This window comes from Terrapene carolina, unplaced genomic scaffold (genome assembly GCF_002925995.2).
Source record: "Terrapene carolina triunguis isolate 2854851 unplaced genomic scaffold, T_m_triunguis-2.0 Scaffold131, whole genome shotgun sequence".
In the NCBI taxonomy this organism is placed as follows: Eukaryota; Metazoa; Chordata; order Testudines; family Emydidae; genus Terrapene; species Terrapene triunguis.
The window spans coordinates 13,778,414-13,792,863 of NW_020664482.1; the positions used below are offsets into that span (position 1 = coordinate 13,778,414).

Below are 14,450 nucleotides of genomic sequence, written 5' to 3' on the forward strand. Positions count from 1 at the left end.
AACTTTTGGGCTCTGTATTCAGTTTTCACTCAATCAGTGAAACTTCTCCTAAGTAATCCCTGGGTAAGCATGTCCGGAGTTGGCTTATGATCATCCGTTTTATGTACACAAGAAAAATCTGCAAATATGGATTTTTGTACACCAAAAGGGTTGTGCATGCAAACCTTACAGGCCCAGTTTAGGATGTTGCTTCCCTCCTAGAAGACAAACACAGAATGGATTAACAATTTTGACCCTGTCTGTTTTACCATAGATCTCTCTCAGGACGAATTGTCGGAGGAGTCTGGTGGTTCTTCACACTCATCATCATCTCTTCTTACACTGCCAATCTTGCTGCCTTCCTTACTGTGGAAAGGATGGTCTCTCCCATAGAAAGTGCAGAGGATCTGGCGAAGCAAACTGAAATAGCCTATGGAACCTTGGATTCAGGCTCAACCAAAGAATTTTTTAGAGTAAGTAGTCTGGCTTATGGCAGCTTTGTTAAACCTGTATCACAGTTTTCCTAAATAATAAATGCCTCACAAACAAGACCCTGAGTCTGCAAGCACTTCTGCATAGGCTGAACTTTGCTTCTGTTAATAGTTCCACTGACATCAGTATGTAGTATCAGAAGCTTAGAGCAGCAGGGTTAGTTATCTGGGGCAATTTGAGTAGCGAGGCAGCTCCCCTCCAAAAATCCAATATTCCAAGAAGAGTTTTGGCTACCCAGTTTCAGAAGCTGAGCACGCTGTGCAGCAATATAATGGCCAACATAACATTTAAAATAAGACCCTTGGAGCAGTGACTTTGAGTGTTTCACATTGCCAGCAGTCAATAAATAATAATTAGAACTTCCAATTTTGGCCTGTCTTTGCCATAATTAAAAAGCGGGATGGGAAGCATGCTTTTGCATTTTTATACGATAAATTGCATGCTGGAAATATTCAGTATTGTACAGAAATCTGCTCCCGCTCCCCCCCCCCATTTAATAAAACAGTGCTTATGTTTGTGGACCGGGGCTGGAGATTGGATGTGGTGAAAAATAATTTTCAGGATTTTTCACGGGTAAATATCTGTTTAAACTGGAAACCCAGGGCAAGATCTTCCACTGATGTAAATCAGCCCAGGCTCTGGCTCCAAAAGTACATATCTGCATTAGCAGCCTACCATTTAATCACTATATTCACTGCTGTCCATGAGCAGAAGAATTTGGGAGATTGGATCATTTTTCCAGGTTAAGGGGCTGAGGGCCAAACCCCTACTCCTGCAATCTCACCAGAGTAAGGTCAGAGGATCAGACCGCATGTGCTGTATGAGTGGCATATGCTAATAATTGAGTGGAGAATAATGGCTGTATTGTTGTGTTGGTAACAATTAGCTTGAGGAGCTCCTCCATTTTACGGTCAGTGTCAGACATCAGGTATTTAGCAGGAATCCCAGCTGGCCAGGAATCAATTGTTGAAAGAAACGGGAGGTGCCTTCCTGGCCAGGAGCTGAATAGCACGGGCTCAGTGGAAGCCAAAAAAAACCTCAAATTCCTGTAAACCAGATTTTGTATGTTTAAAAAAGTTATGACTTTAAAGTCCCTTCTGGCCTTTCCAGGCCGAATGGCTCTGCAGCGCCTAGAAAGATCAGACATTAAGGCTGTGACGTTTTTATATGTAGAAAAGCTTTCAATGGTGCAAGACTGAGTATTGCCCATATTGGGCAGGTAGCAGTTTGAGGGAAACAGGAGAAGAACCTTTCTCTTGTAGGTTTATTAAAAACTGATGGCTGCTTGAAGCTGCTCAGAGGGTTGGAATGTATCAGTGATCAGAGAGTAGGTAAAGCTTTCAAAGAGGCATGTATTACATGCTCTGCAGTTTATTCTCTGGCTATCCTCCACATGTGTGTATGTGTACAAACATACACACACACACACACACCCAAACATAAATATTATATATAAACCACACACAGTAGTTCCATTTAAAATATTTCAATTTACCACTGGTGGTATCAGATACTACAGTTGCACCCTATTTCATGCATTAAAACATTACAGTGTTGACTCCTCTACCACTATTGATAAATGCTGACCCTTTTAATGGTGACCTGAGTGTGTAAAATTTTGCACAAACCTTTCACCATATACACATACAGACACCATCTGTATAGAGAGAAAAAGCGTTTATGTTTCTGGCAAAAAAGCCAGCCTAGTATTAGAAATCTTTGATTCTATTTGCAGCCACCTCACTTTTCCTACAGGAAGATTCTGCATCTGAATAGCTTGCACCCATGAATATAGAAAAAGGAATTGTTAGGGAGAGTTCTTTATTTTCTTAATAGTCTGATGTAACGTGGGGTTACATGTCAGAGCAAGATCAAAGGAGCGAGTGGTTTTTTTTTGAAAGGATACAAAGTGTAGTAAAAGTCTGAATACTTTATTGTGCTCCTAAGAGTCTTGGGCTGTTCTCTGACACTCTCCTCAAGCGAGGGGAAAGCAGGGCTCTAAAGGAAGATGAGCTATAAAGAGCGGCCGGGCTCTGTGTCGAGGCATGAAGAAAAAATGGGGAGGGAGGAGAGCAGAGCGCCGGCAACAGAGGGAGCAAGCCCAAAATTCTGCTTTATGCTAACAAGGAGGACAAAAGGGGGAACTGGTGGCACAGAACCTGGGCCCGCTCAGTCCTTTGTATGCACTGTGAGTGGCGTTAACCAATGCTTGTCTACATTTGACTTTCCTGGAGAGCTCTGCATTATTTCAGTTGTATTATTAACTTCCAGAGAATAACCAATTTGCGTGTCATGCTGGAGCATGGAACTGATTGTACCCAGTCTTCTTCCATTGATTTGAGAAGGAGAAAAAGAGTATGTCTTTAGGTGAACACACACCTTTAATAAATATTTCATTATACGATCTCTGTTAGCTCCCTAACTTAATAATAATGTTGGCTTAAAACTCAGAATAACTCTTCAAGAAGTTTGCAGTTTCCGAATGCCTGCTTCATAGATTATATTCACTCTGTGCTTTGGGTTTTGTCTACACTAGAAGAACAGGAGTACTTGTGGCACCTTAGAGACTAACAAATATACACTAGGACATTACAGCACTTTTCTCAGCACTGCTGGGAGTGACAGAGGAAGCAGGAGTGTAAGCTGGCCACAGGCTACAATGGTAAAAGTGCCTGTGCCCTATCTCGCCCTCGCCACATTAGCTGCACCGGTGATAGCCAGGAGTGGGGAAAGTGCTAACAATTCCCACTGTAGATGCGTGCAGAGAGAGAGGGGGAGGGTAACAGACTTCGCAGCATTGGACCAGGAAGGAAATAGTCTTAAGACCCATGACAGAAGCGTGCATGTGATGGGTAGTTCTCTTTTCTAAGACACAAAGCTAAACATTTCTCCAAACACTCCTCTCAAAGTAGACTTTACTGGCTGGTGAATGGAGCCAGATGAGCAGTACTGGGGGGAAAAGCCTGGTATTTTTCTCTCTAATGGGTACAGCGCAAGCAAGTTTCATCTGCCCAATATCTTAGCTGCCTTTAAGGGTGAGCTGTGTCCACAGCCCATTCAGTCCTTGGCCTCTTTGCTGAGACGGTTGGCAAGGTTTCCAGTGAGTATTACTTATGTTGGTGTTTTTTGTAACATGGACATTTATGCAGTAGGAACTGGACTGAGGCCAACGACTCATTCCACATGAACAGATGGTAACCACTTTCAGCCACTTCCGCTCTGGGCAGGTTCCAGCCAGGGACCTATTTTATATCGTTGACTATTTCCCCACCCATTGCAATGCCTTCCAGCTAGACACCATCGACGCTTGTAGATCAAAGTGAACTGTAACATCCCTTTTTTCAAATAAGCCTGCTGAATGCTGTCAATCTGACATTTATTTGAAAGTCATCACAGCAGGCCATATTTACCATCTTAACTAACTGGTGAGCTGCTGTTTAAGGATATTCATTACCGCAGAATATCTGACAACCAAAGGAAATGTGTGTTTTTGATGATAGTTGCTTATTTCTGATCAGAAACGTTTTACAATTTTGCAACAATTAGCTTATAAAGGCATCATTTAAATGGCAATCAATGGATTTCATCAATACCCATCATGATCTCAAAGGGCCTTCATCCCTATTGTAAGGGAAAATGAAAGGAAAATCTCTCCTTGGAGATTTATTAACATAAAGACTCGCATTAAAGACCCAAAAATGTTTCTATCTTTCTCTAGAAAAAACTGCTAACCGGGAAAGCAATTTCAAAAATGTAACTTCCTTCCTTTATGGGTTTTATATGTTAGAACCAACATCTTCTAATCCATTCAATTAAAATTTCAATAAATATGACCAGCACATCAAATCAATATGGTGTAAATAATCTACATTCAGCACTGAAAATGTCTAATATCCCATTCTAATTGGTTTCAGAATTCCAATATGCATATATTCCAAAGAGGTGACCTTTACAACCAATTAGTAATTCTTCTGTAAATGGGGCTGTATTGAAACTTCAGTAGAAGAGGAAGTACACATTTCTAGACATTTACCAGTGTAAATTGCTCTTGAATTCGGATGGCTCCTTTTAATTGATCACATGTAACTGCATTAAGGGGCTTAGCAATAGGGTTCTGCAAAACAACCTGTATAGTTTAATAAGTTGTTGATAGGCTGACTATTTAGATTTTATTGAAAATATTTGAAATGGCATAAAGGCGTCACTGCTTTAGTGCAATGTGGTGCTTTACAGAAGAACATACTGCTGTATGGGACATTTAGAATGATCTTGTCATCTTGCGTTTCCTCCTTTTTATAGAGAAACTGAAGGCATCTCATAATCAGACCGCTAAAACTATGTTAAAGTAACGTTTGGGAGCGAACTGGCTGGCTCAAAGGATTGGTAGTGGGCCACAGAATGTTTCATTTCCAGACCACTGGTTTGAATACAATCAAGGAAACTAGTGATGAAAAAGAAGTGTTACCATCTGATGGCTATTTGTTGCCCTGTGTGAAATGACTTGCTGCTCTGCATCCTGTTCCTAATTGCCTATCACAAATGACACTAATTGTCAGCTTTGTTAGATGCTTCGGCTGACAAGCCAAGGATCAAGGGGACACGGTGGCTGAGCTGCCCCCTCCCTCCTACCGTTGGTCCTGGATATTTGTTAGCTGTCGTACAGGGAGGCTGACATTTGTCATTGTGACTGCCTGTGCTGTATCTTGGCTGGGAAGAGTGCGAGCCTCAAGGCCTTTGGAAGTCAAACAGATCAGCCAACACCTCTTCACTTAAACCTAAAATACCTTAAATGTTATTTTTGTTTAAAAAGAAAAGAATGATTCGTATTGGCAAAAGTCAGGAACATCAGAGCTAAGGCTGAAATCCATAGGTGAAATGCAGGGGACCAAAGAACAGGGAGTGAGTTCATACCATCTGAGCTGCAATACATAGACACGAGGGGCGGATTTGCAGCCTTAGCTCTGACACGTCTCACTTTTGTGGGTTTTAAGCAAACGATTATGACTTTAAAGCAGGGGTCGGCAACCTCTGGCACGCGGCTCGCCAGGGTAAGCACCCTGGCGGGCCGGGCCAGTTTATTTACCTGCCGCGTCGGCAGTTTCGGCTGATCGCGGCTCCCACTGGCCGCGGTTCGCCGTCCCAGGCCAATGGGGGCGGCAGGAAGCGGCGCGGGCCGAGGGATGTGCTGGCCGCGGCTTCCCACCGCTCCCATTGGCCTGGTACGGCGAACCACAGCCAGTGGGAGCCGCGATCGGCCGAACCTGCCGACGCGGCAGGTAAACAAACTGGCCCGGCCTGCCAGGGTGCTTCCCCTGGTGAGCCGCGTGCCAGAGGTTGTCGACCCCTGCTTTAAAACAAAGCGTCTGCAATCTAAACTGGGCAAGTATAGGACGCTATTACAGCAAACTGTTATTAGCAAGCATAGGAACTGGCAGGCTGGATCAGCCACTATCCTGTCTCCAACAGTGGCCAGCACCAGATGCTTCAGAGGAAGGTGTAAGAACCCCACCGGAGCCGATGTGGGATAATCTGCCTCCCACATTAGGCCTTGTCCTATTCGCTGTGTTTTTTTCTGGTCCTGCTGCAGTGAAGCCCTTTTGTCTCACCTCACAGGCTAGTTTTAATCTTCCAACCCCAAATTTTTACTGGTCCTGTTTTTTCATCTTATGTCTTCATGTACACTTTAGGAAGGTGTCCCTTCTTAATGTAAGCGTGTGTGCCCATCATGTCTTTACTCTAGCCCTTTCTAACTAATATTTTGCCTGAAAATTTTCCTATCTTACATGGTTTTGTGGCTGGACTGAGCACTTGGACCTCCCTTGCAGCAATTTCCACAGAAAGCTACAGATACTGCAGAGTCCTAGTATGCAAAACCAGGCTCAGAAATGAAGCCTTTCTGTACTAACCTTCTAGGCCAACCAAAGGCCAGTGTAACACAGCATCCAATTTATAGTACCCAGAAAGCCGTTTTAAGGATGCCACAGAGTGTGATACCTCTTCCTCTTCTCTCTTCGTTTCATTCATGAAACCAGAAGCTCTCAGTAGACATGAGAGCAAACAATGACTGAAGGACTTGCCCAATCCCAGCACCACTGAAGATGGGGGGCACAAACGAGGCTTTCAGTTCTGGTGCATTCTACATCTCCTGGGGCAATTTGAACCAGCTCTCAGTCACCTTTCAGACCTAATCCTGCCCTAACTGCAACCCAGAACCTGGCCCAATATCTTCCTGTGCCTACAGAGGAAGAAATTGTCATTGGTAGAGGAAACAACCAGAATATGTTCTGAAGCAGTAGCATGTGCTAACAATTACGTTACACCAGTTATAATTTAGCAATCATGTTACAGGCGGTTATGCTTTCCTGCTGTAATACTGCATGAAGACAAAGAGTGCTGATCACTGAAATAAATTGTGTCAGAAAATGATTTAGTAAACAGAGAGTGTCGAATGAAAACCAATACTTCCCATGCAAGATTTATGCATTTAATCCAATCAAACTATAACCTAGTGTTTTTGAGATCAGTAATAGAGCCTGCTAAAAATACCATGAGGAACTGCTTTTGAACTCAACGGACTTCATCTGTAGCTAAACTCTATTTGATTTCTAATTTCAAAATACAGTTTGCTTGTGAAGATATAGGGCTTGTTCAGAGAACAGCATTCATACAAATACTTTGCTCTTGCCTTTGGATAAAACTAGGATAAGGAAAAGGTTTCTGTGTTTTGGCATCAAGCACAAAGTGATCATAACAAATGCCTGACAAAAATATTGAAGTGTGATTACACGTATAGTCTCTAGCGAATGGAATATCACAGAAAACAGATAGCTTCCAAAATATGAGATAAATAGATCTTTCAGATTTGATGTAGAAAGAGAGCAATCAGGCAGAGCACTGACTTAAACCTCCCTTAAACAGTCTGGTGAATCAAGGTTGTTGTTTTATTTATTCCTTACACAAGGTTTGATGGGAAATGTATAGGTCAACATTAATAACTGCAACTGGTCATTATTTATTCAATGTTACTAATAACTGTTAACTCCACATTTCATGCTGTATCTGTATACAATATTTGTATAGATTCAATATTTGTTTAAAACAGACTAGCACAGTATGAATTTTAAGTGTTTTTAATAAATAAAATATGGAAAACAGCATATATACACACGATATAAAAACATGCAGAGTGTGCATGTATATATGTGTGTGCGTGCATATACAAATATTTATAAATGCATATGTCTATGCATAGAAATAGCAGTCTTTCCAGTGAGTGCATAATGAATGGCCTGATAGTAGTTATTTTCTCTAACAATCTGCTTCTTTTGTCTGATTTCCCTTTCTGCGCAAACACTAACAAGCAATTTTAAAGAGAGAAGCAAAGCTAGTGTTACATACCTACAGAGCAATGGTTTTCTTTGAAGTGCTCTCATTAAATGCGCTGTCGTCTTTACATGTTGGATTGAGAAGGAAAATGCCTCCTTATGGAAATTAAAATTAGCAGGCCATTCATTATCCACTCCTGGGACAGATGTCATTCGTCTGAAACCTAGGGTTAATAAGAATGGGCCATTTAATAAGGAAGGCAGACTAGCAAGATTTCTAGCCAAAGCTTATACTGATTAGGTCTTAGTAGCAAGTGTTTGCATAAGTATTCACATTACCATAAACTATACATCATGCATGCTTCTATCCACTCGGCTTGTGATTATAATTGGGCTTTTCAATGCACATACGTGTAGCTATAATTTAATAATGTGAACTTACATATTTAAATAGTCATTTAGTTGCCAACAGCTTTGTGTAGGTGACTTATTTTATCAGGTCAGGCATAATATATGGAGGTGAAATAACAGCGTATCAGATATAGCTGTAGAAATACAGCTGAAGCAAAGCCGTGAGTTCCCCAGGAAGAAATCACTTGCTGTTTGAATGTTCTAGTTTTTGAAGACCAGCAATATGATAATGATATTGCTCAAGACAGTGGGGACACCTAGTTTCTCAAGTTACTGTACTACTTTATATAATCCTGCTGTGCCACACTACGGTGTTTTGAGAGGGATTCATTTAAAATACATGGGTGCTGACAAATTACCGACCACGCTGCTAGTTTTACTTTTGCCTAATTAGCAAATACATGAAGGTTTAGAAACTTGAATGATGTGAATATGAAACATCGTCTCATGCGATGCACTGGGATTGCTCCATCATTGCCTGGATATTGGCCTAGTCTGAAGGAGCGGAAAACTTGTCAGGCCTAACAGTGTTCAAATATCGTGCTGAAAAATGTTGTGCCATGGAAATTCATCAAGGGCCAAATCCAGAGCATGGCCTGAATAGCTGAGCTGGGTGATAGGAAGATACCCAGAAGATTCCTCAAAAGCTGAAGTAATCTCCACAGGTCCTTTTGTGCCACTCCCCCAAAGGAGGGCAGACAGGAGCCCACCCTCATCTCTTCTGGTGCCTGCTTCTGCATAGCCCTGCTCCGACACAGCTATGGACTCCCCCACTTATCCAGTCTCCCCTTGCACAACAAAACCACATTGGTTCTACTCCAAAGGAACCCTGGGGAGTTGTGGATGTGCCCAAAATGTATGGGCAGGACTAACTTTAGCCACAGGCTAAATGTAAGAGGTTAGCATGACATGAGATCTTTTCAGAGTAGGAGACCCAGGGCATCATCTCTTCTAAATTTCCAGAATTTACTTTTCCATTGAATGTGAATACGCCTAGGACTGGCTCTGCTAGTGAAACATAAAGAAGTTTGAAAAAACAGCCCGTCTGTTGGTAAAAGGAGTTATTTTAATTTTGAGTTCAATATTGCAATGCGGATGAGTGGATGTCAGCAATAAAGTGCAGGGAGATGAATACAGGCTTATCCTGATGTTCAATATTGTGCAAGGAAAGGAAATTCTTTAAAACTTGATTTACAGTCTATTACTCAGATGGTTATTGACATATCAATGAAGTGTAGGCTAGTTACAGCTTGAATGGTGATTTGTTTGTCTCTCTATATGAATTCGGCTCACTTGAAAAAATAAGATTTGTCTTTTTTAAAAAGAAACTACAGCATATTATCTATTTCCTGCCCACACATCTTTTCAAAATGATCTGGACTAGTGTGAATAAAATATTGAAGAGAAACTAGTAATGGGAAGCTTCTTTTATGGTGAGGGCAGTACAATTGTCAGGGGAAAATTTGCAAAAAGTTACAGATGTCTGAAGGAAATTTTGGATTAGTGACTGATGCATGATTTTTGCAAACATTTTCTGCCCCTCCCTATATACTTAGTCCTAACATTTGGGCTTCCACCCAACCTGACACTCACCAAGGCCCCTCTTTTCTGCCGGTCCTGTTCTGAGCAAGGATGGGAATATACCTCTACCTCGATATAACATGACCCGATATAACGCGAATTTGGATAGAACGCGGTAAAGCAGTGCTCTGGGGGGGGCGGGGCTGCGCACTCCTGTGGATCAAAGCAAGTTCAATATAACACGGTTTCACCTATAACGCGGTAAGATTTTTTGGCGCCCGAGGACAGCGTTATATCGAGGTTAGAGGTGTATATAAGGAGTTCTGGTGTTTCTCTTTCCCACCCTGCAGGAGTGATCAGCAGCAGAGAATCTCTCCTCAAAACCTCCTATAGGGCGGGTCTGAACTGAGTTACAAAGATCCCAAAAGAAAAACAGGAAGCCACAGATTTGAAGGCCCTGATTCTCAGTGACACCAGTTTATACCTGAGAGTGTCACTCCAATGACTTCAGGGGAGTCAAACTTCAAACCAGTGTGACAAGAATGACTCTCATCACAAACTCACTGCCTTCACTGGGTGATAGGAAGATACCCAGAGGTATCTTGGGCTCTAAATATTAGAGCCCAACAGCCAAACTTTTATTTTATATACCTATGGGATGAATTAGTATATCCCAGCAATGTTCAAATAAATTCTGTACACACAACAGAGCCTTGCCTCCGACATTTGGAACTTGGTAGAATGAGGAGCTGAGATTAGTGAGGGAGCAGCACATGGTGCATATTTCTTTGGCAGGGGAGGATGCGACTAACTTTCATTTCACCAGGAGTTTTAAACCAGGATGTAATAAAAACAAGATGATCATGTAGTGACCCTCCTCAATATAGGTAATCAAAGTGCTGGCATGTAGATAAAAGCTGTGGCATGTATCTTCTACGCTAGCATAAAGTTTGGCTAGTTCTGCCACACGTTTTCCCATGCGACCTTCAGTAAGTAACTTAACCTCTCTGTACTTTAGTTTACTCATTTGGAAAATGGGACTTCAAGGGGGAGTTATGAGACCTAATTTTTTCTTATTAGTAAAGAGCTTGGCTATCTAGATGAAGGCACTAGAGAATTGCAATAATTATGTTATTAGTACAGTGTTATTATAGCAGCCATTATGTGCTCTACAGTAGCTCATATACAGTCTGTGGGCCTATCACTGGGTCATCCCCTGCTCTTTCAAATATTGTCATGTGATCATTTACTCTCACCTGAGTATCCCACCAGGGAGAGGCAGAGAAGACATGTTAATGTATCATTCAAAGAACAGAGCAACTAAAAGTGCAGCAGCCACACCGAATTACACTGTCAATTCACTGCACTCAAAGCCCAAGGTATTGGCCCTCTGCCTGATATGGGAGTTGAACCCTATGACCTCGAGTCCATGAGACAAGAATGATACCAAAGGAATCCTCTGGCACGCTTTTTCACTTTTAGTTAGTAGTATCCACCTGGCTGCACATACATTGTTGGATCCAGCAACTGCTATGGAAAAGCTAATTGCATTTAGGAAAGAAAAACTGTGAAGTGTGGGAAAGAACGGTAATATTTACACATGACCAATTAGACTTACAGCAGTGGCAGATTATCCAATGGGCCCATGGGGCCCATGCCCAAGGGCCTCGGCCAATGGGGGGGCCCTGGAAAATGGGCACCCCAGCAAAAATCTGCCACGGGGCGGCAGAAGCTGGAGCCCTCGTAGAAGCCGCGGGGCAGGCAAGGGAAGCCCAAGTGCCCCAACTAGGGTTGCCAGTTTTGGTTGGACATATTCCTGGAGATTTCATCACATGACATAATCTTTAATTAAAGATTAATCTTCTCCAGGACAATCCTGGAGGGTTGGCAGAAGCGCCGGGCAGGCCAGGGGAAGCCCCAGTGCCCTGACCCCAGCTGCAGCCCCAGGAGCCGGCTGTGGCAGGGAGACAGAGCTTCTCTGGTCTTGGGGCCACAGTGTGGGGGGCAGAAAGGAGCCAAGATTGCAGGGCTGCAGTAGGGGGGCGGAATGGGTTGGGACTGTGGGCAAAACGGGGGTAGGGTCACGGGGGAAGGAGCAGAACAAGGGTGGAACCGCAGGCAGAAGGGGTAGGGAGAGGCCCCCCATGTGCTCTGGCCCAAGGCCCCAGGAGCCCTTAATCCACCTCTGACTTACAGCACTGTAGTATGCACATGTAGATCTATATAACAATAACACTGTATCATTCAGATTAAACAGAAACTGCACTAATTTTATTGTGGACATTAGCATTTTGCATAAGCAAACAGTCTTCCAGTATTGACTGCCCCTATAAAGTGAAAGTGGTTAAAAATGTCACACAAAGTAGAAGAGCATGTTAAACTGTGTTATGTTGTCTCTTCGCTTTCTGTCCCTGCCTGTTGTTCTGGCCAGGGTGCAATGGACCCTTGCTGTTGGCTTCCTTACCTTACCTTTCTGGCATCCTAAGATTCATAGCCACAGCATTGACTAACCATTGCAATGTGTAACCGGCAAAGTCAACCTTAAAGAAAGCCCAAAAACATTTGTAATGCAACAAATACTAAGAGAAAACAAGGTCACAAATGGCCAGGTTGTGACATATAACACTGAGTTACAGAGGGAACTCGAGGAGGGCTTGTATCTCCTACGCCACCTTCTTGCAGCCACTGGTGAAAGGAGCGCAGAGGGGATGTGGCCAAAATGTGCTACACATTTACTATCCTCAGCTGGTGGATGGTCCTTGGGGGCCATAATCAAATGGTACAGTTTCCAGCATTTCCTAGGCTGCTCTAAGATATATCAGGGTGAAAGCCATCTTAGAACCAGCCCCAGGGAGCTACAACAGTTGTTTTCTGGTCCCACCATCTGATCCCAGTAAACTCAGCCAAGATTTGGCTGTGACTCAGTGCCTGCCAAATTATACGCATTGAAATTCTATTCCGAGAGCCGCGATATTTTGTGTTTTTTCTCAAGCCCCACCTCCTGGATTCTTATGAACATGTGAGAATCTCAGCTTTCTCTTTTTTTTTTTTTTCTTTTTTTTTTAAGAACATTTCTAGCCTTCATTGTGCAGACGAGAGCTTGAAAACATGTCTCCAATTGTGACCTAAAAGTTCAGAAATTGGAAAAATCCAAAACATTGGGATGGGTTTAAATCTCATGATTTTGGGGATCTAATTTGATAATTTGGAATGCTTGTGGTTGGCAATACTGATATTCATAAGAGCATCTCAGATGTTATACCCCATAATCTATGGGGAAAGAATTCTCTGGTGTGTCTTCTGGGAAAAGGAGAAAATGAAGTAAGAATAATTTTAGCCATATTTTTTAAATAGTCTAATACAGAATATCTGAGGCAGCGTTTTTGAACAGGGACTCTAAGTAGAAGAGAGGATAGAATATTCTAAAAAGAAAAGAACTCTATTTAGAACTAAAATATTTTAAGAATGGCTGTAAAAATATGGTTTTGTTCTAGTATAATGGCTTCACTCCCTTTCAATTTTGGAAGAGACTGATAGGAAATCTGAAGGAGGAGACAAATATCTGCACAGAGGCAAAGATAGCAGCCTTTGGAAGAAAGCATTGGTTCACCCAAAGATATTTTACTGTGTTAGAGGTGGATTTAGCTAGGGGTGTGTTTTGGTTTTGGAAAATGTCATCTGGGTCAGTTTTGATGTTGCAAAAACAAGACCAGACTTCATTCAGATTCAGTCCCATTTTATTCGAACCAAGTTTGCTAATTCCCAATTTAGCCCATTTCTGCCATTGAGTATAATGGAAAAAATAATCTGTGATTGACAGGTAAGCAGACATGCCAAACCTGCGGGAAAAACACAGAAATTGGGCTTGTTTTTGGCTTAATTGGCTTGTGAGTTGCTTGTTGGCTAGTTTTTGGCTTGTAGCTTGTTTGGCTTGTAGCTTGTTGCTTCTTCTTTTTTTTTTGATTGGCTCCCGGCAAGCAGGAGCAAGGGCAGGAGAGAGTCCGGGGTACACAGCGGGTCCACCGCAGTCCCAGACTGCACACCGGGGGATCTAGTCACAGAGTGTTGGGGTTCTTAGGGATTGGCTTATTTTGGATTTGTTTTGAAATGGGATTAGCTTGATTTTTGGTTTATTGTGAAAGTCCGGGTGCTTATTTACCGTGTGAAAGTTGGCAATTGTGCAGGTAAGTCTGGTCTATTTTCTGATGTGTGTAATATTTAAATCCAGCCTGGATGAAGCTTAATATTTATGTTGGAGAGTGTTGCATTTTTTCATTTAAAATATCAAAATGTCTCTCTCTCTCTCTCTCTCTCACTGTCATACACACACACACACACACACACACACACACACACAAACAATGGGAGAATTAGAAAGTAAAATAAGATTAGTGAAGGGTGAAAAAATCTGGACTGATTGTGCTGGGGGGTTATTTTAAAATAAAAACATTGCTACCTAAGGGAGATTTATATTTGGATAGTGATTAGTGATGGACAGAATGAAGTAAATTCTCAGCATGTCAGGCAGGGAATTAGAGGCGCTGCTTGTGTTAACATTAAAAGCTTTTGTATGCATGGCAGTAAAAATATATCCTTATGTCTGAGGTGAAGGAAATGTACGTGGTTCATGTTTATGCATAAACTTCTCACAATGAAGAGGGAAAACGGTTGTTGACTAAGCTAAGGTCATGTCTATTTATATCTACAGCAAGCTTGTGATAA

General features: G+C 42.2%; 1 protein-coding gene across 1 annotated transcript in view; it reads left to right on the plus strand.

Moving 5' to 3' along the window:
• GRIA3 (glutamate ionotropic receptor AMPA type subunit 3) overlaps window positions 1–14,450 on the plus strand; it is a 212,123-nt gene that overhangs the window by 155,822 nt on the left and 41,851 nt on the right. The window contains exon 12 of the mRNA XM_024195460.1: window positions 254–452. Within this exon, the coding sequence (XP_024051228.1) occupies window positions 254–452 (199 nt within the window). The remainder of the gene's footprint in view (window positions 1–253; window positions 453–14,450) is intronic.